General features: G+C 46.3%; 1 protein-coding gene across 2 annotated transcripts in view; it reads right to left on the bottom strand.

Moving 5' to 3' along the window:
- Positions 1 to 26,756, bottom strand: part of ccser1 (coiled-coil serine-rich protein 1) — an 87,075-nt gene that overhangs the window by 10,157 nt on the left and 50,162 nt on the right. Inside the window, exon 10 of one of the 2 annotated variants that reach the window (XM_036527957.1) lies at positions 11,844 to 11,878. The exons of the other annotated variant lie outside the window; for it this stretch is intronic. Within the exon in view, the coding sequence (XP_036383850.1) occupies positions 11,876 to 11,878 (3 nt within the window). The 3' untranslated portion in view covers positions 11,844 to 11,875. The remainder of the gene's footprint in view (positions 1 to 11,843; positions 11,879 to 26,756) is intronic. 2 annotated transcript variants of the gene reach the window in all.

The raw sequence follows: 26,756 nt of genomic DNA, 5'->3' as shown, positions 1-26,756 counted from the left end.
GTGAACGCATTTGAAGCAGTGACAGCACATAAAATATATGTACAAGGTAGACATATATGTAACCAGTAGCATTAGCCAGGGTGTTATTCATGTTTAACATATCTAGGTTTATTATTTACAACAGGTGATGTCACAGCCACGTCCACTTGCCCACATAGGGCTTGTTGCAATTACCAACAAAGCTTCTTTGGTTTGACTGCATGCCAAATACAATTACTGCTAAACTAAATTAGTTTATATAGGTCTACAATTACATTTTTAAATCTGCTATGTTTCCACCTAAAATACGTGCAATTCGCTTTGCAGTTTGAAATTCAGAGAAATGAATCTCAGCAAGTATTAAGGTTCTTTCCCCACTGTTTCATCAAACATTTTGCATTAATTTGGCTCTCAGTACCTCCGAATCTGGGTAACTGACTTCCAGACACCCTGGCCTGAACTGTAGGCCACACTAAACCCCAAGACTTTGCTTCAAGAGAGCTATAATTCTGTCGCAAAGCTTCCCCATTCCTCCACACTTCTGCATCGAAGACTCTCTGGTGAGGGTCTTGTCCTCCACAGAATGAATATTATGGCTTATAGAGAATGGCTGACAGTTAATTAATTTCTAAATCTATTCCTTTCTAACAAGCACAATTCTCAACATCATGTTTTTAAAGGATATGGATATTGCTCTAGTTTTCAATTAAGATTCTCGACAAAGCTTTCGTCTTCAGAATTTAGTCCGTAACTTTTCATTATAAGACATGTATATAAACTTTTTTCCTTATATATATTTTCTGTGCTGTGCTAGCCCATTGCCATTTTCATTTCCTTCATGATTTAATAAATGACTGAAGCAGTCTTTTTGTGAAAAAACCATTATATGGCTTTAATTTCTTCACTGATTCCTCTTCAGATTTTAACACAAAAAGCAATCAGTGGGAATTCGTCTCAATACTCAATCCTTTTCAAAATGCTCTTATAGAATTACGCTGATTAAAAATGTACTGTAGCGCAACTGTCAGGCAATACTGAAAGACAATCACGCTGCAGATGTTGACTCTTAACAAAGCTTAACATTAAACCATCAACCAATCAGAAACAATTAAACCAATCAATTTATCACAAAGTAATAAATAAAAATCAACGAGTGAAATAATTAAATATGGGTAATCCATTAAAAGAGTTGTCTGCCTGGTTGTATAAGTTGCTTTCATGAGGTATCAGGGGCAGCCTCAGAGAAAAGCAGTGGGAGGTACTTCTGTGAAGCCTTATGGCCAGCCAGAGGGGGGACCATTGTTGTTGAGGAGAGGTAGAGATGGGAGAGTGAGGCTTCACAAGCCCCAAAATGGGTGGAGCTAGTATATGCTATCTGTGACTCACTGACTTGCCTCAAATGGTGTGTTTTTTTTGTTTTTTCTTTTTATAGAGAGCACATTTTTCGTTTCATACAAGTGGGTGATTGACAGCACCACTGAGATTTATGAAGCCTCGCTTTCCCTCACTCTCAATGCCAGACAGTTTATTTTTTTTTTTTTTTAAGTCAACACAAGACTCCATCTAATTGAAAATCACTGCTTCCTATTTCTCAGCCACGCGCCGCCCTTCCCACTCGAGGCACTTACTGCGTAACCGCGCAGATGTGGGAGTAGCACTTCACACCCGACTGCTCTCATGAAGGGCCGCATCCATTTTGGATGTCTTTGCAGGTACAGATAAAGATGAGCCCCTTAAAGCGACGGTGGGCCGACAGCGACAGCGTAACGCCATGGTAAAAGGCTACGAGGGCAGGACCGAAGGGGTGGTGACTTTGAGGAAAGGCACGGCCCCCCCCGTGGCTGAGGGGAATCTGGGAATTCCGGCGTAGCAGAGCGGGATGCCCGGAGGAGCAGCTGCCCTGAAGGTCACGCGTTCCTGTCCCCGCGGCCGCCTATCTCCGCCGTGCACCTTACTCACACTTCCCGGATTACGGGGGAGGGGGGGGGGGTGATGCTGCTTCACCAAAAAGCCAGCACACGTTTTAACGTTGTTCGTTCGCACGGGGGTGTAACGCGCTGAACGACCCCCTCCGGGGCGGGTCCACCTGGCAGGGCTGGCCGGACAGGGCTACCCAGGGCATTGGGCAGGCTGGAAGGCGGCAGCGTCAGCCCCGGCCAAGGCGCGCAGGCAGCAGATGGCCCAGGGCCTGTAATGGAGCCCATATGGACGCAGGTGTCCAGAGCGGTCGTTTATTTAACAGCTTGTGTTCATCACTACATCCTCGACGCGGCTACAGATCTGGGGCAGAGTTATAGAAATGCAGCAAGACGCTAGATGGAGCTGTCATGGCCAGCCCCCCCCCCCCCCCCCCCCCCCCTTCCCGAGGGTGCGGAAGCAGACAGGCTCCGCTTTCCAAAAATACCTGCCTGCTAAAGGTGTATGCTCTGAGCCAGGGGGAGAACGCTCTAGCAAGCACAGGTGAGTGCACACGTAAGCAAGCACTATACGCACTGTTGAAGAATACCTGGCTACAAATAAACTTGAAAAAGCTTGTCAGATCTGCAATACTGTTCATAGTATCTCTTTCTTCACCCCTCTCACCTAGAACGGAGACATTCTCGTGATTTAGTCTGCGCTGTCTCCAGGGGGAGGGGCTATTTAAAAAACACTGTCCTCTCCAAATTTCCAGACCCCAGATTTACACTTCGGCTAGACTCAGGGTCTCGTCCCCAGCAAACTGCAGGATACCTTGCGGGCCTGGCCTTGCCTTTAACCCTTACAACCCCAAAGCCACAAATTGCTGCCAAATGAAGTTACCTCATTCTCCACTGAATACCTCGGTCATTTTTCCATGTACAAACTTCACATTAATTTTGCCATGTACAGAGTGCTAGTCGCTTTCAGTGTGGCAGACGCAAATGGGCTTTGCCAAAGCAGCACAAAGCCTATATTCTTGCATCTCATTTACTTCAGAAAGAACCCCAATTCATCTCTGTTTAATATCTCATTCATCAATACTGTATACCACAAAGATGCAATCTCTGCTTATTGACAGCTGCCATGCATTGTCAGCTGACCACAAAGATTAGAAGACCAAATTTTATGATTACTGTTGGTTTTTCTTTCTGTAATATAACTGAAATATGAGCTGATTTATTATTACCTCTGTTCAACTGCAATCAGTTGTATATAGTTGATATCACTAATTAAGTGAAAAGTTATTTATTGTTGCGATCTATAGTAATCTACAGCAGTCTACAGTGATGCATTTATTTTTTAGTATTTATTTTTATTTTAGTATACATGTAAACAGTTATTTTTTTGCTTTCAGTGTGTTAAAACACATAAGACAATAATTTTATTTTTGGTCATATTTTGGACATATTTTCACCTAACCTTCATACTTTTTCAGCTGATACTCATCCACATTCAATGTGCAATGAAATGTCCCACTGACAAAGTCTATACCATGAGTCTCTGCAGCGATACCAAAGATGGCACATTTGCTTTCAGAGGGGCATTCAAGCAAAAATTTTTTAAACAAGCAACAAATAGTTTAGCTTGTATAAAAGGACATATCAAATTCCTTATGTCATGTTCAGGGCTCCTGGTGGCATTTTCCATTAGACAAATTAGTTCTGAACAAAATGATATATGGCAAGTATAGACAGCCGTTTTACATCCTGAGAAATCTGCCTACAACTGAGGGGAGGCCAAAACATCCACAAATAGGGCAACGTGCATAGGGTTAATTCGACTAAAACGTCAGTGCTTTGAGATCAAATAAATGGGAATAGTAGGGCTTAATGAACTCGACCCAGCTACGACTTCTAAATTTGTCCTCAATATTAAAAAATACATAACATTTCAGAGATGAAAAAAGACAAATTTCCTGTGTCACACTGACTAATTAAGGGGCCATGTCATCCTCCAATGTAATTATGATCACACATGGCAATTAATGTAAGAAAGCCTAAAGCTCATTCCTTTAGCTTTTCGCTCTCCCGTTTTATGCGGCTCCTGTTCTTGTGTGCCCACGACAGTGCATAATTTTATTTTCCCTTTAAAACTGAGAACCAGTAATTACACAAGACCAGAGCGGAGGCCTTCGTTGAGGCTGTTTCCCACTGGCAGTTAACAATGGCACAGGATCGTGGGAAAAGGCCAGACTGGTGAGGTACATGTCAGTACCTGAGGTGCATTTCTGGAACCTGTATTCACTTGCAGCAATAGGCATCACTGCTCTGGTCTCAGCTGACCCTGATGAAGCAAATGGCTTCTCCCTGACCCAAGCCTGAATAAACTGGACCGGGGTCTCAGAGCTGTTCTGTGTGAGAACCACACATCACGCTCAGATAGCCCTTGTTCTGCAAGGATATAAACCTTGTTTCAAAATACCCTTACAATGAGGAAATTACAAAAACAATACAACAACATTTGAGTAGCTGCGGAGGTCCCACAGGAAAAACACTCAGGGAGCTCATTTCTTTGAGAGCTGTGTTCCAAGAACTGGCTGTTACTCCCAGTAAGAGGAGGGGAGAAAAACAACAACAGAAAATGTCTCAAAGAACATCTTGAACACACGCCAGAAAATCTTCAACGGAGATCCCCAACTTTAAATCTAGGCCCCGTGATCCGAGCCTCCTAGCTGGACTTAGTTAACCGTCAATCCCATCTCCCTGACAACCAGCTAAGAGTCATAACTGCACCCAGTAATTTCACGATGACTTCCTGGTTATCTAAAAAGCCTGAAATCCTCCTCCAAGAATATCCTTTAAGAACCAATAGTGTAATATTTATAACTCTGGTAACTTAGTATACAACCAAGCCTTGAGAGAGGAAGCTTAATTCATGTTCTGAATCAATGAATGTTTTTTTTTATCTCAGTTTCAAGACAGTGAGACAGTTCAAAACAGGTTAATACACTGCAACGAAAGTTCAGACAAGAGCAAAATGATTTGTAGTATTATGAATACGACATGACTGTTTTTTCTTTTAAATAAAATATTTCCCTACATGCACTGCCATCCATTTGAGCACTATCAAAAAAAATGAAACTGATTTCCAGCTAACAGCACGTACTAAAGGAAATATGAATTTGTATTCTTACACCAACACTTATTAAGAGTAGCATTATTAAGATTAAACTGAGTTATTTCAGTTAATTCACCACTTGAAGCAGCTCATTTATTACCCAGGATCTCTGCCCAACTTCCACTTCCTACTCAACTTAATGTAAAGTAAGTATTCTGAATTTGTTAATGAACATTATTTGTGTTTATGAATAGTGTCATTGGTTTATTGGAATAAATCGGGCTCTACGAAACAAAACAAACTCCAATCAATGACAATTAAGGTTCTGTCTTACTCCCTGCTAAATGATTAATGTTAAGTAATTAGTTGGTGCTCTTTAATAGGAAGAAACATAATGCCATTAATGCTATTACATATAATAGTGTTCTGTGTCTCAGAGGATTGAACTCAAGGCAGAATTATCTTTAAATACCCTTAATGTCATTCCAAACACTTCCACATTGTCTTCCAACTTAACATTTAATTAGCAAATTTCTTCACAAATGGTAAATTAGTCACCCCAGAATTACACTCAAAAGGGAATGAAACACGAGCACTTGGAGATGCCCCCTTTTATGAAATCGTTATTCATTCGTTGATTCACTTAACACAGGGCCCTGCTGCGTTTATGTGCCTCCTCTGCTCTCCAGCTAAACTCTGTCAGAGCTAAAGACCCCACCAGGCCAGAGAAGGGCAATGCCCAGAGTCTCCACCCGAAGGGGTATATCCGTCAAAATTTAACCTGACACTCCACCCAACAGGTAGATACCCTTGTTCAGAGCTACATAAAAATGCATGCTGGGAGGTCCCCCCCCCCCGAGCTGTTTTGACATTTGTTGTCAAAGACGGTAATGCCCCTTTCCTGACTTGCATGTCATTAAAATGATGCATGAAAGGACACTGTCATGGTATTGCCACTAAAATGTAGCCCCTTGTCATTCCCAGTCTCGGGCAGGCTAAGAGTGAATAAAAATATATTATATGGCATGCCTATGTATGAACTGACCCATACAAAAAAATCAGAATATACTTTAGAGAAGGTATGTTTTAGCTCAATCAATATATTGAAAATATGTAAGTTACTGCTGATTTGGCATATTGCAATATGGTTCTGCTTTGCATTAATATATTCTTTAATAAATTTGTTCTTGAACAATATGTTGTATTTCCGTACGGGGCATTACTGGAACTGTAGTTCCATGTATGATTTGTGTTACTACTACTGCACCTATATGTATGATTTGTGTTGCCGCCACGGCACATCAATGATAACTCCAGTAAACTGCATTTTTTTTCCTCGCTTTATGTCATTTATAGTCAACTTTGTCATTTGCATACTCAATATCACCGAGATCTTTTTTTTTTGTTGTTTTCGCAACGGTTCTCTTCCTACTGTTCCCGGTAACACCGGGAATTCATTTTATGCACCACTGATTTTTAAAGTGGCAGAAAATAACGACTTTGGCGGCTCGATACGACGGTTTTGTGCATATGCCCGAAAGGCTCAACTCCTCCCGCCTATCTCACAGTATTTGGACTGTGGCATTCTGAACGAAGCGCACCCCCCCTCCCCCCATCAAATTAATTACATGTGCAGTTCCCTCCTGAATAATTAACACAGAGACATTCTTTTCCGCCCTTCATGCACTGGAACCGAGATAAAACGCCCAATGTTTTTACAACAGAGAAAGGCATACTTCACGCGCTTTGCTGAGATGAATGGCTTCAAACAGGCTTGAATGAACACCTCACGTTATAGGCTTTGCCCTGCAGGTTGCTAAATAATACATCACTGTGTCTGTCACTTACGAAGTTTCAATCTTGCTACAAGAAAAGACCCCTCTTGAAACAATACCAGAGCATCCGATGCTATGCTGGGGGTGGGCTGTGTTTTGACTGCAGGGCAAAGTGAAAGTTAACGATCTGCAAAAACAAGAGCTTGTAATGCCGGCAAATGCCGTGTTAACGCTTTGATGGTGTGCCTTATCGCCTGCTGTGAGCCCTAGCACAATCTACAGTAAAAGACCAAAAACAATTGAACACGTATATATAAAAATACAGCTCTCGGCCACTTAGAGACAACACCTCCTCTGCTAAGCTATTGCAGGCCCAGATACTGATCCTGAGTCTGCCAGTTTGAGTACTTCCATTAACACTATCCTTTATGTACCCAGGGTGACACTGAGTAAATAAAAGACAGACGAACACCAGGAAGGCTACTTATAATTCCAGTAAGAGTACAAAGACGCATGCTAAGCTAACCACTGAAGTGACATTGTAAATGTGTTTAGTACTGTAAGTTGGGGCACGGGACACTGCGCTGCAAGTCCAGGGAAACTGTACATGATGGTAACAGGGCTATTATAGAAACATGAGCCCTGATATAAATGAATACTGTATACTGACGGGCATGCATTTACTTGCAGTCAACATGCATCAAGAGTATATTATGTCCTTAAAAATGACCTTTTGTCACAATCATTTTTATATGCATGTGATTCACTCAACAACTATCTGGTAGATCACACAGCATGGTATTGAATGGTGGCATTTAAAATGTACCATCAGCAAGATTGATCATGACAAATCGATTATGGTGGAAAAGTGGTTCAAGTAATACTCAAAGGCAAGAGCGGCACGCAAGAGTTAAATAAAAACACCAAAGATCTAACACTTCAGCATTTTTTTCCAGAACATAATTAACTAATAACAACAACAATTGTCTTTTGTAGGAGGCACCTTTTCATGTGATATTTTTATTTCACAAAGTACTGAGCCAAAAATGTCAACACAGACAGAAAATGTCTTTATAAACAACCATAAAGCTTTCATTTTAATTGGAAATTTAAGAAGGAAGTGATAACAACTTTTGTTCATTAGCAGTATTTCTTTTTTGTAGATGGCACTAGGGTATTATACACATTGAGGAAAAAGTCAAACACAAGCAACCATATATCTTTCAAAGCAGCAGTATAATTGTCGTTTTAAGTGAATGCTGTTTATTGATAAGCTTGGCATTTCTAGTCTAAGGAGTAAAACCAGCATTCCATAAAATTAAAATTTCTGCTCACACATACCATGAATAAAGAAAACATTTATTCCTCAATAGATTCCTTCATATGTGTGTGCATATATGCTAAGCATAAACTGTGTGTGTGCATATACACAAACCATTACTTTTAATAAAAACGCATCAATGTCACATAAAATCAAATATTTCTGTTCATATACTCCTACTACTGATAAACTGGCTTGAGTGTACGTGCCAATGGTACATCTGTGAACACTAGAGAAACTAAGCTTACAGGACCCATTTTAACCACATTACTGAGAGTCCCAGAACAGTACATTAAAAAGGTATGTTCCTGATGCATCACTGGCAATAGCAGCTAAAAGAACTGGCATGGCTGGGGTAACCTTCAGTGTATGTGCTTATACAGCCCACCAACCAGCAGAGTGATTAATTACTCTATCAGTTTACAGGACCCAGGGTAATTTTTGGAGGCATTTTTTAATCATAAAAGTGCATCATTTTACAATGGCAAACAGAGTACCTGCTTTTCAACCTTAAGATAAAGTTGACAGCAAAAGGCACATTCCCGAAGGGTGACATATTTTTACTGAATAGTGAACATGCTACAATGGTGCTATGAGCAGGAGCTGGAAACAAGAGCCGCACTCACATAAAATGGCCACAATGCACATCAAAACATGCTTTTTGTGTTTCTGAGAGTGCGGTTCCTTCACGTTCGGTGCCAGCTCTTATCAAACTCCAGCTCATTTATCCTTCGCTAAATGCATCACCCCTTCGTGAATCCACTCCTTAATGAGATAAGGGAATTATGCATGACTTGGAAAAAAAAGAATCAAGATTAATTGCCACGGCATTTAAACCGTTCTCCAACTTTTTGGACACAGCAGAGGTGCTGGTGTGCTTTGCGTGCATGCGGGAGTGTGAGGAGTTCACTAGCACTCCAGGCTAACGTAGGTGACCACGATGATAGCCTGGTTTGATAGAAAAATGGGATAAAAATGGCAGCGGCTGCATTTACCATTTAAAAAGACAAGGCGTTGCTGCATCTGAGAGAACTTACGACTTCTTACATAAAACTCAACTGCAGAGTGGTGACAGACATCCGATTTCATTTTAAAAACGGGTTAGTGGACGTGAAACGGCCCGTTACTGTTCAAGATTCCTTAAAAACTCATGGCGAAACAATCTATAGACTCATATGACCTATGCTTTAAATATATTACATATTATCAACTTTATGAGAATATTATGATGATACTTACATTTTTAATATCTAAATTTACCTCCCATTTAACATGTTCCCCTGTGAAATCACGTGAACAGCAAGCTTTGATTGTGCAGGTGGCCTAACCTTTTGATCTTGGCTGTGAGACATAAAAAGGTGTCCGTCGGAACAAAAGCTTTGCCACACCACTCTATCTTGTCATGACACATTGACATTCCTGCCCTCTCACTGTCACATTTCCAATGGCTTTATTAATGAGTGACTCATTGCACCTAGAACAAGAGTCAGGCAATTATGCAGCCTTTGATTTCTTTGGGGTGAAATCTACATGCAATATTCTCCACAACTTTCAATGTACTGTGATAGATCAATCTCTGTCACTCCACCCCCACCCATCCGCTACACACACACAGCGCACACTCACTGACACACACACACATACAACCCATGCTCACTCACACACACAGCACACACTCACTCTCTTACACACACCACTCACTCACACACATACACACACACACACAAACACACACACAATCCATGCTCACTCACACACACAGTGCAATCTCACACACAGACACAGACACACACACACATTCACACAGACAGACACACACATACACAGAGCATGCATTCACTCACTCACTCACAGACACACACACACACACAGACACACGCAACCCACGCTCACACACAGTGCAACCTCACACACACAGCGCATCCTCACACACACAGCGCATCGTCACACACACAGCGCATCCGCACACAGATGCACACACACAAATCGCATCTTCACAGACACACACACATACACACAGCACACACACACACAGACACACACACACACACACAGAGCACACATTATGCTACAGGAAAAAAAAAAAGAAGAAAAAGAAAAAACATGGTCTCCCTTGTGATCAATGAAATTCCATTAAATTTAGCCTGCAGTGCTCTGCTGCAGAAGATCAGAAGGGACGTGCCGTGCAGCGGCGGTAAGCTTTGCCGGGCCGGCTGTGTGGTCCTCGCTCCTGCGGACACGCGCGGAGGGGAGCCCGACGCGGATCAATAGAAGGTGATCCTTGGCAACCTTTCGCGAAGGAGTGCCTGTGTCCCGGACTCTGGGGCCTTCTTCAGAATTAATGAAACAGATGTCACTTCATTAATGACTCTGGGTCGGCTGGTAATGAAGAGTGAGGGGAGAAGCCCTTATTGCACCACTGAGCGAAAAAAAAAAGTAACCTGAACCACGCTCAATGTACTGAAATGAAACTGCTGACAATACACCGACCACAGAGGAAACCCACTACTTACGACATCACACTGAACACAGAGAGACACACTAGTCATATATCTATAACCCACTGAGCAAACGTACCAGCTACATATCTATGATACAAGCAGAGAGACACACCCTGCCTACACACACAAAAACTGAACACTGACACACACTAGCTATATGTCTACACCCCACTAAACACAAATACTACCTACATATTTCGCTGGTAGTACACTGGTCAACACTGAGCATATTTACTACCAACGTATCTACACCACACCAAGCGGAGGCACAAACTCCTTCACCACAATGAGATGCACCAGCTATATTCCCACATCAGGCTGACCACAGAGCAACACACTTCCTAAATTCCTTCACCATACAGCGCGTGGAGCCACCTCCCTAACATCCATACTTGACTGAGCACAAGGAGACAGGATGCCCGCAAACATACGCTATACTGACCATGGAGAGTGACACTACCTGTCCCTACACCAGAGTGAGCAAAGGTCCAATCTGTACCCTCGCTGTACACCTGTTTGATCGTCGAGAGAGACTACATCATCTAAAGCGCCGGATGAGGGACACCACAGGCGTACGCAGCCTGATAGCAGCCACGGACATGACACTCAAAGATCTCCCAGATTAACCTGGCACTGACTTGACATCTGCAGAAGCATGATGCCCAACGCTCGAACAATCAACCCCGCTGCTCACCGCCGCTCCGAGCCCTGGCGCTGTGCCATTCTGCCCGTTTCAGCTCCATCCTGACGCCCGTTCCGATCGCCGCGTTTCGGCGAACTGATCGGCAATCGGCTCGGGGTCTGCGCTGTCGCATTTCGAGCACGTCGGGCAGGGATTCGTCATTAGTCTCTGCAGATCACCATGCGATTTGCCACACGTGTGCTTGGGAAATTTGTATGAATTTGTATATGTACGTGAATCAGATTCGGTCTTTTTCAATGCGCTCTGTGGGAGTTCGGACAAAGGCTCCGCGAGTCACTCGGGATAAAGGTGTCTGCCAAATCGCCACAGCAGTGCACGCGCCACGCTGAGAGAAAGAATCAAGGCAATCAGTCACCTCAGAATTGCGCAGAGTGAATCATAAGGCACAAGTTGATTTGGAGATGATTCAGAGAGCCCCTTCCACCACCCCCCCCAACCCCCCCACCCCCCGCACACCCTCTGATTGGCCCTTTTTGAGATAGCCTACGAAGCCCACTGCAACTACAGAGCGACACTCAAGCCTGCATCCCGCTGGGAAATGCCCCTACCTGCATGGTGCCCCGTCACATGATGCTGCTGGTTACTGCGCCGAGGAGGGGAGGAGACAGAGGAGAAAACACAACAACACGGACAGATGAAATGGACATGATGGAGGCAAGCACAATGGATGAAATCAAAATACAATGACGTTCCCTGTTTCATCAAGCATGCTGCATAGTCCTACACACTCAGCGTGTGTGTGTCTGCGTCTGCGTGTGTGTGTGTGTGTGTATATGTGTCCTTATAAACAGGGTGCAAGACCTCAAGCCCTGCATGTGTACAGACAGATGCTGGTGAAAAAGAAATCTCTCGGTCGGAATGAAGATATTCGGCATTATAGAATGCGTTTCTCGGGATAATCCCTGTTAACATCTGAATTACAAACAGGCAGAGTGCTGAGGAATTTGTATCACTTAAAGAAAGATTTGTGAACGGACAACAGCCATGCTACAAAAACACTGGGCAAAAAAAAAAAAGTGAAAAACGGACGAAAATGATAAAAGCGCATTTTATCTGTGCTTGTTTTGCCCTGGTATCGGTGAGCATACTTCACGCCCTGAAAGCTTCTCCCGCGTTAGGCTATTTAATCTGATCAAGTAGATTACATGAATTCTACTCATGGGGTTAGAGCTATGTCGGTTACACGGAATGGCAAATTAGAACATGATACAGACAGCCTACGTCCAAGAAATCAAACACGAGCCAAGGCAGCACCGCTGCAGGCAGAGTGCAGGTGCTGCACAGGGATGAGAAGCAGTACGCTAGGAACCGGAGAGAGGGGGAGGGGGTGAGGAAGGGAAGGGGAGAAGAGGGAGGCAGTTAGACAGGAGGGAGTCAGGGGGTGGGGTGGGGGGCGGAGTCAGGGACGGAGGGAGCTAGGGTGCAGGGAGGCATCAGTGAGGGAACAGAAGAGGGAAGGAGTGAGAGAGGAGGGAGACAGGGGGGTAGGGTGGGGGCGAAGTTAGAGAGGAGCCAGGGGGAAGAGAGGAGTCAGAGAGGCAACCAGAGGAGAGCGAAGGCGTAAAAGGCAGACTGAGTCAGGGTGGAGGGAGTCAGAGAGTTGGAGGACTAAGTCAGGGAATTAGGGAGGAGGCGGGGTCAGGAAATAGGAGAAAAGAGAAAGGGGTCAGACAGGAGAGAGCTGGGGTGGATGGAGTCAGAAAATAGGAGACCATTGCAGGGAGATCAGAGAGGAGACGGTCATGGGACAGAAGGAGGCAAAGAGGAGAGACAGACACAGACAGCAGGGGAGGGGGGAGCATACCATAGCAAAGGATGCTAGAGATGAGGGGGAAGATTTCGAGACACAGGAGCTAAGAGAGGGAGTGAGTCATTAAGGCTGGTTGGAGACAGGAAGGAGAGAGGAGAGGGAAAATAAAAGAGTCCAAGAGGAGAAGGGCATCAAAGGGAAAGAGAGGGAGGACATTCTCTGGATGAGAGAGTCACACATTGTGAGCAAAGGAATAAGAGTGGCAATGCTAGGTCAAGTTCCAAGGGTGAGATATTAAACAGAGTCAACTCCTTAAACCGACATTTTATTCTAACCTTAAATAAAAGGCTGAGGGGGTGAGAAAAAGCTATAAATTATATCTCCCCTCCTTTCAAACCCTGGGATGGTGATTTCATTAACCTTCCTCTCAAGTCAGTTACATTTGCATTGATATCACAAATTGCTGAGAGCTGGTCAGAAGGAGTTATGGCCCTGCTCCCTGGCCAAGAATCAGAGCTTACGCAACGCAGACCAAGTGTGCCTGCTGCAGTCTGGCTATGCTGTGAAGGTAGGCCTAGTCATGACCAGGGTTACCTCTTCCATATGTTCACAAAGCTCTACTTTAAGATACCGACTCAACTCAACACATACTATACAGGAATGTAGGCTATGAATACAGGAATGTAGGCTATGATGAACTTTATCCAAGTGCTAACGCATACAGCTTCAATACTTTTACTTCAACACTTCAATACTTTTAATGCTTTTTGCAGATAGCTAGCTAACTAGCTAAGAGGCGTTCTGGCTAGCTGCAAAAGTATTGAAGCTGTATGCGTTAGCACTTGGATAACGTTCAAAGGTTACTGGACGTCTGTTGTAATAAAAGAAACCGAAGTCTGTTTGTCTTCATATTTCATGCTTGTGCACATTTAATAAAATGTTAATAATATTGTTGACTTTGTAGCTGGCGTATTTTAAGCCAGGTAGTCAGCTTTGTACACGACAGTTCATACTGTCACTATCGGTTGACCTCGTCCTCGGGTAGTTACAAAATTTAGTTAGCTGGGGTTGGCAGCAAGCAGTGAGAACCACAGTTCGAAACTCGCTCGCTCGCCGACTCATGTAACATCTAATTGAACACTATGCAAGATCCCACCCGTTACATATAGAAATCTACATTTTGGAGGAACTCACAAAAGCTGATATTCTAAATAATTTACACTTGATGTTGCCTATTCATAGATCGGAGCCTGCATGTCCCAGAGGAAGTTGTGGCTATTCAGAAAGTTAACGTTTTGGCTGATTAGGTCCGCCTCCAGTAACTGAATTTAATTCCAATAAGTAATCAGTATCATTCAATTCCTCACGTTTATAACAAACCAAATTTCATGAAAATAGGTTCAGAATTAAGCGAGTTACAGTCGATTTTGTAGAGATGTCTGCATCTCTCAATACACATTGTATTTGTTTACTAGCAGATCTTGACCGCTCCAATATGGCGACCACAAAGACGCACAGCGGAGACATACAGCAGCGGCCAATGAGGTATCTACGTTTCTATATCTCTGGGTGTAGCCATGCTGTCGATCCAAGTCAAACCCACCAATAGAAACTCTTCTCTCATCCATCAGCGTAGATCCCGCCCATTACGTCCAGTTCAACTTACAAGCAAAACGTCTTGATTCGCAAAACTTTTTGACCCGCAATCAAAACTTTTTGAGATGCAAAAAAGACAAACTCTCTCAAAACTGTCTTTTATGCTTACATTAAAAAGACACAAAAATAACTTCATAAGAATGCACTTCGAAAGAGCTCAGTGGGTGTATAATTTAAAATATCACTCATTTCCAGTCTAATCATAAGTGAATGTAAATATCTGATTGAAGCTTGCTTTTCATTTCAAATTTTCTGGAAAGCATATTTGAAAATAATATGCAGAGAATGCATTTTGTTATAAACGCAAGACTCCATCAATTAAATGGGCCCTACGAAGCTAATTGTTAAATGATTTCTGTATCCAAAGCAAGCACCTTCCCAGGGTTTGGCTTTGTGTAACAGTTGAGATCATTGTAATCCAGCAGGAGCACTGCCCCAGATGCGGCGCGGAATTTGTGATGCAGGGTGTGTATACAGCGGCTCATTGTGGGAGGCACAATTGCAAATCAAGACCGAGCCCGTCAACAGGGAGCGCAGACACATTCACCTTTCCCGAAAGGAGCGGACACAAACGGCTGCATTCTCAGGGAGAATGTAACCTGGCTCCGCAGCGCCTGCGCCATGCTTGTATCTGGGCCACCGCGTGTCACCGTTTACTCGTTTATTTATTTCATTCCTGACTTCTTCATCGCGCAGCGGCTCTCCCGCGTCTCTGGCCATCTGTCCCCGGCGAGGCGTCCGCGCGGGGGTTCGGTCCCCGGCGCCCGCGGGCGGGCCGGACCGCCGGGCCCCCGCGCTCGCCTTCTGCTGACGGCCGCCGCCACCTGCCGGGCAAGCCCCGGCCGGCCACCCCCGCCGGGGACCGCGGCCGTCTGTCACCTCCTCGCCGCGGTCCCCGCCACCTTGACAAACTTATCACGGGCGAAGTCCGGCGAGGTTGCGGCTGCCAGGGCCTGGTGGAATTCGCGAGCGGACAGGGATGTAGGCGTCTGCCTCCTCCGTTTTCCGAGATCCACAAAAATAACGGCATCAGTTGCTTTACGAATCACAACCCGTATTTACAATGAGAGACAGAGAGACTAGAGAGTCAGAAAAAAGAGCAAAGTACTTCGGCAAAAGTAAAAATATAGTCCTAAAAGACAACTTCTTCTCCCATTGGAGGTCTTTGTTTGAGTTTGTTGTATTTTAGTTTTGTTGTTTTCATTCAGTTAACTTGTGAATGGCAGCTTAAGAAGATTTATTCATTTTATCCCTTGAATGTCTTGATTGCCCTGTAGCAAAATAAACACCTGTCTGAAGACCCAGATTTGCGTCTTGCTGATCTCCTTGTCCTGTCATTTCACAACCATCACATGGGCTGTCACAATGCTGAATATTTATGCTCTTCATGGGTGAGTATATTTACAAATATACATACCATACTTAAAACCTTACTTTTGCCGTGTTAATACCACATGAATTATTTATTTGAAGCCACATTTTTCTAGGCTTGAGTAAAACAAAAAACAAGCAAACAACCTGCCCCCCTCCCAAAATGCCAAGCCAACCTAAAATTTCAACACGTTACATTACGTCTATGAAAAATAAGATTCCATTTATGTCGATTCACATTTGCTAAGGGTTGTCTATGCACATATTGAGTCAACAAAGCAAAATTAAGGACTAGGGTTGCAGAGACATAAAAATATTCTTTTTTTTAAGTCTATGACTGATGTTTTGATTATTCAGGCGAAATGAAACATGTTTAAGGTTAATGGCCTCAGCATTATCACCAAACCAGCCATTTTCTGTCTTGACAGATTGTCTATTTTTTCTCCAAAGCTGAGACAATTGGAGAAAATCAATTCCTGGAGAGGAAAACAAAAATGAGGCATGAATTAATCTGTCGGAGAGGCTACACGTCCCCTCCATCGCTAAATTCCGTCTTAGTCCACGAACTCTAGTCCCTCCAGGTGAACCACTCAGACTCTTCCGCTGCAACCGCCTTTTTCAGTTGAACACTGAAGGAAGAGGAGCTAAAGCATATTTTCTAATTTTGTATTTGTAATTTTCTAATCTCCAACCGCTTTATGAAACCCAAACAACTCTCTCTAACCATCGCATGAAACCCACAACACAACTCTCTCTGCATTCGAGTCTTTTTTCCCCGTTGCTGGCTTTTGTTGTGCTACAGGCCTGTGCCTGGATTCTCGTCCTGTCTGGACAGCGCGTGTGTGCTGCGTCCGCAGGACACGCGAGACCGCGGGGGGTGGGGGGGTGTGCACGCAATGGGAAGTGGCAACCAGCTGAGGCACCAGGCACCTCCTCGTCTTCCTGAGGGATAATATCTCATTAGTTTGAATGGGGAACATGAGAGTCGTTCAGATTGCCTGACTCCTGCCTGGCGGTGGTCCAGCTCACTTATCTAAATCTAATTCTGTACATTGCGGCACAGAGCGGCTCTTAATTACGGGCAGAGCAGCACAGTTCACGCACGCGTGCGCGTACACACACACACACACACACACACACACACACACACACACACACACACACACACACACACTCACACTCACACTCACACTCACACTCACACTCATCGCCCTTAGGGGACTTCTCAACACAGACAATTCGTATGGTGCCCTACTGCCACATCACCTGAGTGTTTGAAGCGGTGGGTTTGATTTTATACATTAAAACTCCAACCCTACTTGTTTTCTTGAAATAGTTTAAAAGACTGCCACCTGTAAAATGGCACTAAAGACAGTACAGCCTGTGACACTGCAATGGAAATGTACACTTAGGTACACTGCTTGACTGACTGAAGTCATGCTGACAGTCTCGACTGTATGTGGTAAAACGATTTCACAGCTGTGTTTCGAGAGCACAGGGGCTTTATTTACAGTGAAATTCTTGGTTTTTGCCATTCGCCAGTATCTATTAGGTAACGCTTAACTCATAGATCGCTCTACACCCTCACACTTCAAGAGAACGCAGGGAGACAGCCGTGAAACAGCTGTCAGCAATCTCAAACAACACAACGGGGTCACGTAAGAACACACATGTATTCCAAGGTAAAACAAATGCCTGCGGATGGAAAATGCTTTGATCAAATATTAATTTCATGTCACGACATGCCTCGCCGTGTTAATTCACACTGGTGCTCCACGCACACATGCAGAGCGACAGGGAGTGAGACTCCTTCCCTGCACTTAGCTCCATGTTTGAAGCAGGAAGAGCCGCATACATCTGGTGAGGCAGACAAAAGAGGATCAAAGCCGCGAACTCCTCTGCCTCCCTGCAGCAAGCTCCTCCACCTGAGTAAACATGAGCTTTCATCTTCCGAATCCAGTCGCCCTCTGGGCAGACTGAGGGGGGCAGCACGCTCTCTGTACTGTCTATGTGGATTACGGTTCACTACCCTCACACACAAACACACACACACACACACACACACACACTCACACACGTAACAGCCATCCACCCACACACACGCCCTCCCCATCTTCTCCCTGTGTCACACTTCTGGCTCAAACCAGCAATTTGTTTGGGTTTTCAAAACCATTATTAGGGCTATTAATATCGGGTAAGAGGAGCACGTCTTGTTTGTTGCTTTTCCTTAATGCCAGCTGGGACGACGCTCCAGACTCTGGGCCCTGTTAAGCCCCGCTAATCGGGCGGTGCGACAAGAAGGCAGCAGGCAGGCGAACACAGGAAGGAGCAGGGACACGCTCACACAGGAGACAGCGTCCCCACAGGTGCGGCCCCGCAGACAGGTGCGCTGACTGACAGTTGTGCTGGTAAAAGTGGTGGACAGGGCCGGGGGGGGGTTTGAGGGGGTTTGAGGGGGGGGGTGGTTCATTCTGTGGGTTCCCCTCTGGTCCAGGACCGGGGATTTGAGGGGGTTAGGGGTGGGGTCTGTGAGGCAGACAGCCTGCAGCAAAAAACACAACTTCGACGGGGACCAAATGGCGGCAAGCCTGGGTCTGATGTCAGAGGGGTGAGGGATTTGTAGTGTCCGGAGGCGGGGGTCATACGGGGGGGGGGGGAGGGGGCTTTGGGTGGGACATGTACGGTATACTGCCCTCGGCGAGAGACACCGGGGGGCCGGCATGCCATGCGTCACTACAGGCAGGAGACGTGGAGCACGAACACAGAACCGGAGGTCAGAACTCACATAGCTGTCTGCGTGACGGCACAGGGTCGCTCCCTTTAGCAGAGCCCTGGAAACAGAACACAGGTCTTTGGAGCTTTGTTAGTCACACTCAAGACGCCACAGACGGGGAAAGGAGCGGAGGGGGGTCAACAGGGCAAACCATGGGAAAAAAACACCACAAAAGCCCATTTAAAATGTACACTCTGTATTTAGCCCTGAATAAGTGCTAAGAAAATATAAATACTTTGACAAGGAGAGACCTTTATTACCCCATCGGAATATAACATTGTGTGTGGTCTTTGGTATAAGGTACCTTCTTTAAAAACAAATTGTGCACCTTCACAAGATTGGACCTGTTTTATCATTCTTATATTGTGCTGTATAGGGTCTCACGCACCAGTTGGCTCATACATTGGATAGAACAAAGAGGTATGTCTGGTGAATGCTGAAGCTTAGTTTGCCATGGATTGCCCAACAATCCAAGGCAGAAATACGGGGAGGCCTCAGGCTGCTCATGAATCCTGATCTGTCCGCCTCCTCCCTCTCCTCGCCTGCAGTCTGGAAAACCCCCCCACGGCCGGACTCCAGTCTATCAAAACCATCTCAGCATTTCTTAGGTGTGGGCTCCCCGAAAACACAGCGAGTCCTTAACCTACTATTTGGCGAGAGCTATAAATTCTAGCGGGATGGTTTACCGGCTTCCGCCGTCGGCTGGAGCCCTCGGTCTGGGCCTGGGACTCTTCTGAAACGGAGCCTTCTGCAAATAAGCGCCTCCTCCGCTGTTTGAGGAGGCAGATGGTGAGACGGCTCAGCTTGTAAAACTTGATGGTCCTAGTGAAACCACAATAAAAGTGCTATTCCCTGTTCACTGCCCCAATAACGCCCCCTCCCCCCCCCAGCGCCAGCCTGCGGATTCAGAGAGATGGAGGACACTTGAAGCTGAGCGGGTGCTGAGCCCCAGACAGCTGGCATTGCATCACACGCGGTGACCCGTCACGTCAGCCCCCCCCACCCCCCCCCCCCTGTCCCGTGACTTCACATAAAGAGGCGCTCCGAAGAGCTGTGCTGTGGACGCGAATTCACCTTGACGGTCATTAAAATGGGCCGGCTGCGGAGTCACAGATGGACAGTGTGAAGGGGTGAATGCGGGCGGGGGGGGATGGGGGGGGGGTGTTTGAGGACGCAGAGGAGCACGGCTCCAAGGAGGCCCGAGGAGACCGCGGCGGTGGTGGAGGCGGCTCGCATTCGAGTGGGATGAGCGCGGATCGGGGCGATTTGGACGGGGATGAGACGCCGGTGGTAAAGGAATCCTGACGGCCCAACGGCGCTTCCCTGGGGAGCAGCTATAACGGATTGTCAGCGCAAGCTTGGGTGTGGGATGGCTGTCAGCGGGGCTAGAGTATTTGTAAAGGGATATGGAGTCACATGGGACAAGAGGAGGGGGGAAAGAAACAGCCTGAAAGGGGACGTGCACAGACAAAGCCAAACAAAAGCACACAGAGCAAAAACAGCGAAACAGAGCACTCTGCACACCCTTATTAACTCTGTGGAAAAACATACAGCATAGGGGTATACACAACCACCAGGAAAGTTTACCACGGTGCCAAACTCAACGGACACAAAAATATCACACTGTTGCTCAGCAACGCATAAACACGCACAAACATGTACGCTGGACGGTTTTCGGGTCACTCCGGCATTTGCAGCATTCCCAGTTCCTGATCTGCATGTCATTAAAATGTGGCGCTAAAGGACATTGTCACTGATGTTGCCATCACCCCAGGCCATGTCTGGTCTCAAGCAGGTGGAGAGGGTAATGCGCCGAGAGAACAACTCATTATCTAGAAACATTAAATCACACTACTGCATGTGTGTGGATTTCAGAGGTGATTGGTCATCTGAGATAACGCCACATGGAAAACAATTATGAAATGAACAACAACACATTGCTGTGTTTGTTCAAAACAATGCCTATCATTGCTGCAGCAGCAGCACAATGAGTGAGGAGCACCGCTTCCTCACGAAGCACCCACGGCTCTTCATACAGTGTTTTAAGCATCCTTGGCTTCACTGGCTGGACTACCAAGATCAGTGCTGATTCCGTCATGTCAACCTCCCCTCTAACTGTGTCAACAGTGAGAAAATATATCTTATATCTTTAACAAGGTAGGCTAGTTTTATTCATATATACGGAAATACTCGGTATCTGTAATAATCTGTGCCACACCAACTGAACATATGTATGTCTTATATATAAATATATAGGCATAATAAAGAAGAGCTAAAACTAGCACAGCTTGGGAATGTTTAAAAGCCCTGCCAGCACATGCACAGGTGGATATCCGCTGAAGTCGATACGCAGCCGTCCCAGTCCAGAAATATCTCACCTTGACTAAACGGCTGTAGGTGACCCGGCGGAGTGAATTCAGGCCAGTAAATCGCGTGTCCTGAAAGGGGCATGCGTGTAGGGTGCGCGGGGCGGCACACGTGAGCTCGGGCACTTTGGGACACACGGCGGAGCGAGACAGCGGTTTGCGCTCTCGGCCCCGTCCCCTGCGCAGGCCGGAGAGGACGCGAAGGCCCCGTCCGGGGGCTGCGGTCGACGTGCAGTCGATGTGCCGCCGACGTGCGGTCGACATGCGGTTGACGCGCGATCCGTGCGGCACAGAGGGGAGCGCTGGGGACAGGACCGCGAGCAGCTGGTCGATCTGCGAGAGCACCGCGGGGAGCGCCGCGGGGAACGCCGCACGGTCGCCGCTGCCGCGGACCTCGGGGCTGCGGACCATCGGGGGGCGTGAAGACGCCACGCTGCGAGGAATTGAGTTTCTTTTCCGTGTGCATGTCAAAAATGGAGCGTTAGTGGGACTTGAGGGTGACTGGCGCTCATGTGACTCGCACAGATTTTCTTGCATGACTCACAAGAAAGCCCCTAGCACACATTCGATGTATCATTACTCGAGCTGAGGCCAGGCCCATATCATCCAATATCAAAGGAATCTCTCCACGGATCACTGCCCATATGTTCCAGCTGCAGGTCAACGCACTGGTGGTCTCTTATTAGAAGGTCCCACCAGGACGGCTTCTTCGTTAAGGCTACTGACCCCTCCGCCCAGTACCCGGCTCCCTGATTTTTTTTCTCCTTTCGCAACAGTTACATTTCCATTTCTACAGCAAAGCTAATTGGCAAATGCACCGCACGACATTCAGCAAGAGGAAGAGGTACAGCCCCTATTCTCCACCACACCTGTACATTCTAAGAACTTCCTCCGCAGGCGAAAAGCGAGTCTGAATTTGCAAATTAGTTCATTTCCAGCTGAATTTCCTGGAAAAAAAAAGGGAAAACCTTGAGAATCAATTGCCGGTGAACTTGCTGTGAGAGTGACTGACAGTGTGTGGTCATTCCACCCATCACGGGGTTAATGAGGCCTCGCTCTCTCTTCCCCCTGCTGTTGTCCTCCCCAACAGCTCCTACCGCTCCCTCCTCCCCTCTCCTAGATTTTTGTCATGGCAGCGCCTGTAAAGTCTAATCCTGCCATACTGCGTTCCCAGCCGCCCTGTGCTGCCGCGGAAACGTGAGCCCGCATCGCACTCCACGCCACCACGAGCCCTCCGCCTTCCTCCCGTCTGCCCGTCCCTCCCCTCGGGGACCTGCTCGTCCCCGTCGATGGCCCTCCACCATTGCCGCCCGCCGCTGTCGGAGCTGGGCGGTCGCTCACCGACTCCTGTGCCCTCCGATGACTAACCTCTTCAAAACCGCGCCCGCGCTCCCCAGACTTGGATCTGTCCTGATACGCTTCAATTGGACTGGGGCTCTGAGACCGCATCACTTAATTAGAAACGTTCCTATAAACCGGCCGCCGATTGGTTTACGCCGATCCGTCGGGGGGCTGAAGCGGGGAGCGGACTTTTTGGCACCCCGTCCGCACAGCATGGTGGTGGCTTTGCGGAAGGCGGCCGTAATGAAATTGGTGCGTTATTAAATTTGCTATTTACAATATCCGATGCGCTAATGTAATGGAATGTTCATTTGAAATCAGAGAGTTCGGTTTATTATGCTTTAAAAAAATGTGAGCGTCAGTGATGCTGAATTGTGAAGTGAGGGCCACTCATCTCCATTGTGGCCATATTGTAGACCGTTAAAATTGTGTTATGGATATTTTAACAGGTTCTGTTAGGTGTTTCCAAGGTTTGGGTTATATAAATGCCATTTAAATTGTTCTTCCAGCTGATGAGTGTTCTAGAACATACCTCCAGCCAAGGCTTCCACCTACTCTCCTGTATATGCTTCCTCAGGATGTACAACCATTGAATCACCAAGCATCATTCCCTATACACAGACACAGGACCAATAAATTGTTCACTTTTGTCAATGTGCCAGTATTTAACAATATGTTGATTATGAAGAGTTATCCTATTTGGTTTCAGTTCAGTTCCTACGTGCGATGTATATCAAGGTCATACCATATTAACTGTTTGGCTTTAATACCTAATCTTAAGTACTAAACAGGTGTGAAATATACCGGTTATTGTTAAATTAAATTTGCACATTGTAGGTTGTAGCTGAGCACTCTTCATTTGTCAGTTCTAAATTGAAGTATTGAGCATAAGGGCATAATCTGACAAATAAATCCATACTGTAAAATGAAAAAAGTAATAAGAAATAAAAACATCCCAATTCATTGAGAATGCTGTGGATTGCATTCTAAGAAAACAGTCACTGAGGAAGTGGCAGTGGCTTGTGGTTTCTGGGCTACGTTTTTGGGAGAGGAGAGGATGAATCTCATGTTCGACCCCATAATGTCAACAGCACCTGCGCAGACTTTCCTAGAAAGTTGCAGAGGAGCCAACGGGTCGTGTCAGAGCATGTGGGGCCATCAGCGGCGCATCGATTAGAGAAGACCCGATCGCAGTTCGGAGGACCTGGATCTAAGTCAAATCTCCATTGATCACTCCCTTGAAGAGCCATTGCCCTTGTGCTGTTCGAGGAAGCCCTGCCTCGGCGCTGAGAATGACTGAGAGGAGAGGGGTAACTTCGGGGAGCTCTGCTGGACAGGCGGTGATGAAATGTGTTTGGAAGCGCGTGCCCCTGCGGTGCTGTGGGAGGGGCGCAGCAAGGGAGGGGAGGGAGGGGGGGCGGCGTGCGCCTGGCGCCAGCCCTTCCACAGGTGCCCGAGCGGACCGCCGGTGCCTCTGCCAGGACCGCGCTCCAGCCCGGGTCCCCGTCGCCTCAGATACCGCGAATAAACGCCTGTCGCTGCGAGGTTTCCATCCAATTCCACTAAATATTCATGCAGCCTCCTTTAATAACAGCTGTCATTTCGCTAACAGTGATTTATGTCTGAGAGGGATTCTCTACAAAAAAAGGAAAAAAAAAAAAATAAAGCGTATAACTTCACATTTTAGCCAGAGAGAGGGAGTGCTGAGCAAATGATCTACTAAGTGTTTTCTCCATTTAAATGACTGTCTGCGACTGCTCGCAGGCAGACTAGAAATTTACAAGTCTGGCTTTTACCGGTTCTCTTAATCCCTTTAAGCAAGAACAAAAGTGACCACCAACAGACTGGAGAGAATGGGCTGTGCATATAATGTCTCTGATTGCCAGCAGTACTTTGTTTCTGCTAACAGATAACTGCATTTTATCATTGTACAATCTCTAAAAGGATTTCTCCATAAAAAGCCCCGTCTTCTCCATTAATATATACGGCGGGGGGAAAAAAAGCGAACGCCTCTCTTTTGATGCTCTTTCAACACACAGGAGAAGAGGGACGCACCAAGGTCAAGGTCATTGTGGAAAATCCTTCCCCCGTTTCGCCTGCGATCCCAGTGGAGAATTTCTCTTCGAAATTTAATTTGCGTTAATGACGGGAGCGTTGAGAGCAGGGGAACGACATATTTTCTTTTTCGTAACAAGCGTCAGAAAATGAAATCTGGGGCGCCAGCGAACCAGCGCACGGCACCGTCAGCCCCCTCTCTTCCCGATTGGCCGATTAGAGGAGGCCCCGCCCCTTGACCGCCGCGCCCTTCCTCGTTCTGCGGGAACTCATGACGATGGCCACCGAGGACGAGGCGAAGAGGGGCCCTTTCACGTGTGCCCGTTCTCCTGCTCCGCCCACCTCCTTGCGAGGCTCCGCCCCCCGGCCCGGAGCTCACCACTTCCTGCACGGCGGCAGGTCTCAACTTACTCCCCGAGACTTTCAGAAGTCTTTGATCCAGAGCGCCAGGTTCCCATGCGGGAGCGCAGGGATGGGCTCCCGCCACCGAGCGACCCGCACCTGTGTGGCGGGGGCCGGGGCCGGTCCCCGGGGGTGCCGCGGGGCTCGGCGGAGGGGACACCGGGCTCCGGCTGTCTCTTCCCCCCTAAAGCTAATTAGCTCAGCTGGAGGGAGGCAGGGTGCTCCAGAAAACAGGGCCGAACCTCCTCAAGTCGCATGAGCCTTAGAAATAGCTGACCCAATTGCAGGCACACTTTCAGGATCTGCATGTCCTCAATGCAGTAACCTATATAAGTGGGCTGCGTCTGTGTGCGCTATAACCTATAAAACTACGCGCTTTGCCTGCAGTTGCACACGGCGGCTGTCAGAAAGAGCGCAATGCGTCTACAGTTGTGCCCCACAATGCACAGTCCCGCACACCACCACATGGAGCAACCTTTCTGCATAGGGTGCTACTAAAAACCGCAAAGGCAAGGAAAATCACGTTCGTGTTAAACGCTACTGTGACACGAACGGCACTTTTCCAGCAAAGGAGAGTGAAGCCAACTCTGACGCAAGGCAGAAGTTTCAGAAGGACGCAACCATTTCAGAAGAATCCTCTGCGGTTTTCAGTATTCCAATCAGCAAAGACTTTCAGCTTCTAGTCTGAGGGGGTGTGGACACATTTGTGTTGCACTAGCTGCAGGATGGATAGAGAAGCAATTAAGAAGAAGCCATTTGAATTTACATTACAGCAGCCCATTAGTTATAACTGCGTGTGAAGACATTAAAGTAAGGGGGAAAAAAAGAGCATATTCTTTGCGTCATTATAGGAATGCCTAATAAAACCCATTCCCGCCTGATGCCGTGTGAATGATGATGATGAACACGCTCCTCAGAGCATTTTCCTTTCTTTAGCTGTAAGCACACCGTGTCAAAAAAATAAATGTGAGCCTCTCCTGGCTGCTTCCCCAAATCAGTAACAAAAAACATCCATCCATACACTCATCTACTGCATTTCTCTCTTGCTTTCATTCATATTAATGAAACAGGAGAGAAGTTTGCGTAAACAGACAGATAGATCGATAGATAGATTTAGACAGATAGATAGATATTGCATTATATTGCTGTACTCCCAAGAACTTACGTATTATTCTACTTCTAAATTTTACAGAAATAACGTTGATTGTTTGCTGATAGGGACTGAGATAGTTCTGTGAAATTATTCACTCTGTAAACTGAGTAATAGCTAGCTGGACAAGCCAAGCAAAAACCAATACACTATTTTTTGTTCCAGAATGGTACAATATTAAAACAATCACAGACACCAATGTATTAACATTAACAGTAAGATTTTGTATGGGCTTATTTGCAGAACCTCATGCTTGAGCATGTCTGTATGTTTCCTGCCAATTATGAATGCACTCCAGTTTTTACGCTTGTTGTAAGCTATCTAGTGACCTGGTTTATCGACCCAGGGCATTCTTATGTATAATGCTATTTACTGCATTGTTTCACCAGCTTCCTTTTTCCTTAAGCGTGAGACATAATCAGCATAACATCTCGCAGGTACTGTAGTTAAAGCATTTACTTTGCATTTTGCTGGACTGGTATTCATTGGAGGTAAGACAAGCCCTTTAATTTCCTCAGTAATTTATTATTTCTCAATTTTTTGGTACAAAGCCACATGCTCAGTCTAATCCCATTGCGATGCGACTAGGTGCATAAT

Source organism: Megalops cyprinoides, chromosome 4, assembly GCF_013368585.1.
Source record: "Megalops cyprinoides isolate fMegCyp1 chromosome 4, fMegCyp1.pri, whole genome shotgun sequence".
In the NCBI taxonomy this organism is placed as follows: domain Eukaryota; kingdom Metazoa; phylum Chordata; class Actinopteri; order Elopiformes; family Megalopidae; genus Megalops; species Megalops cyprinoides.
Note: the sequence above shows the minus strand (reverse complement) of the source record. Positions and strands in the feature narration are given on the sequence as shown.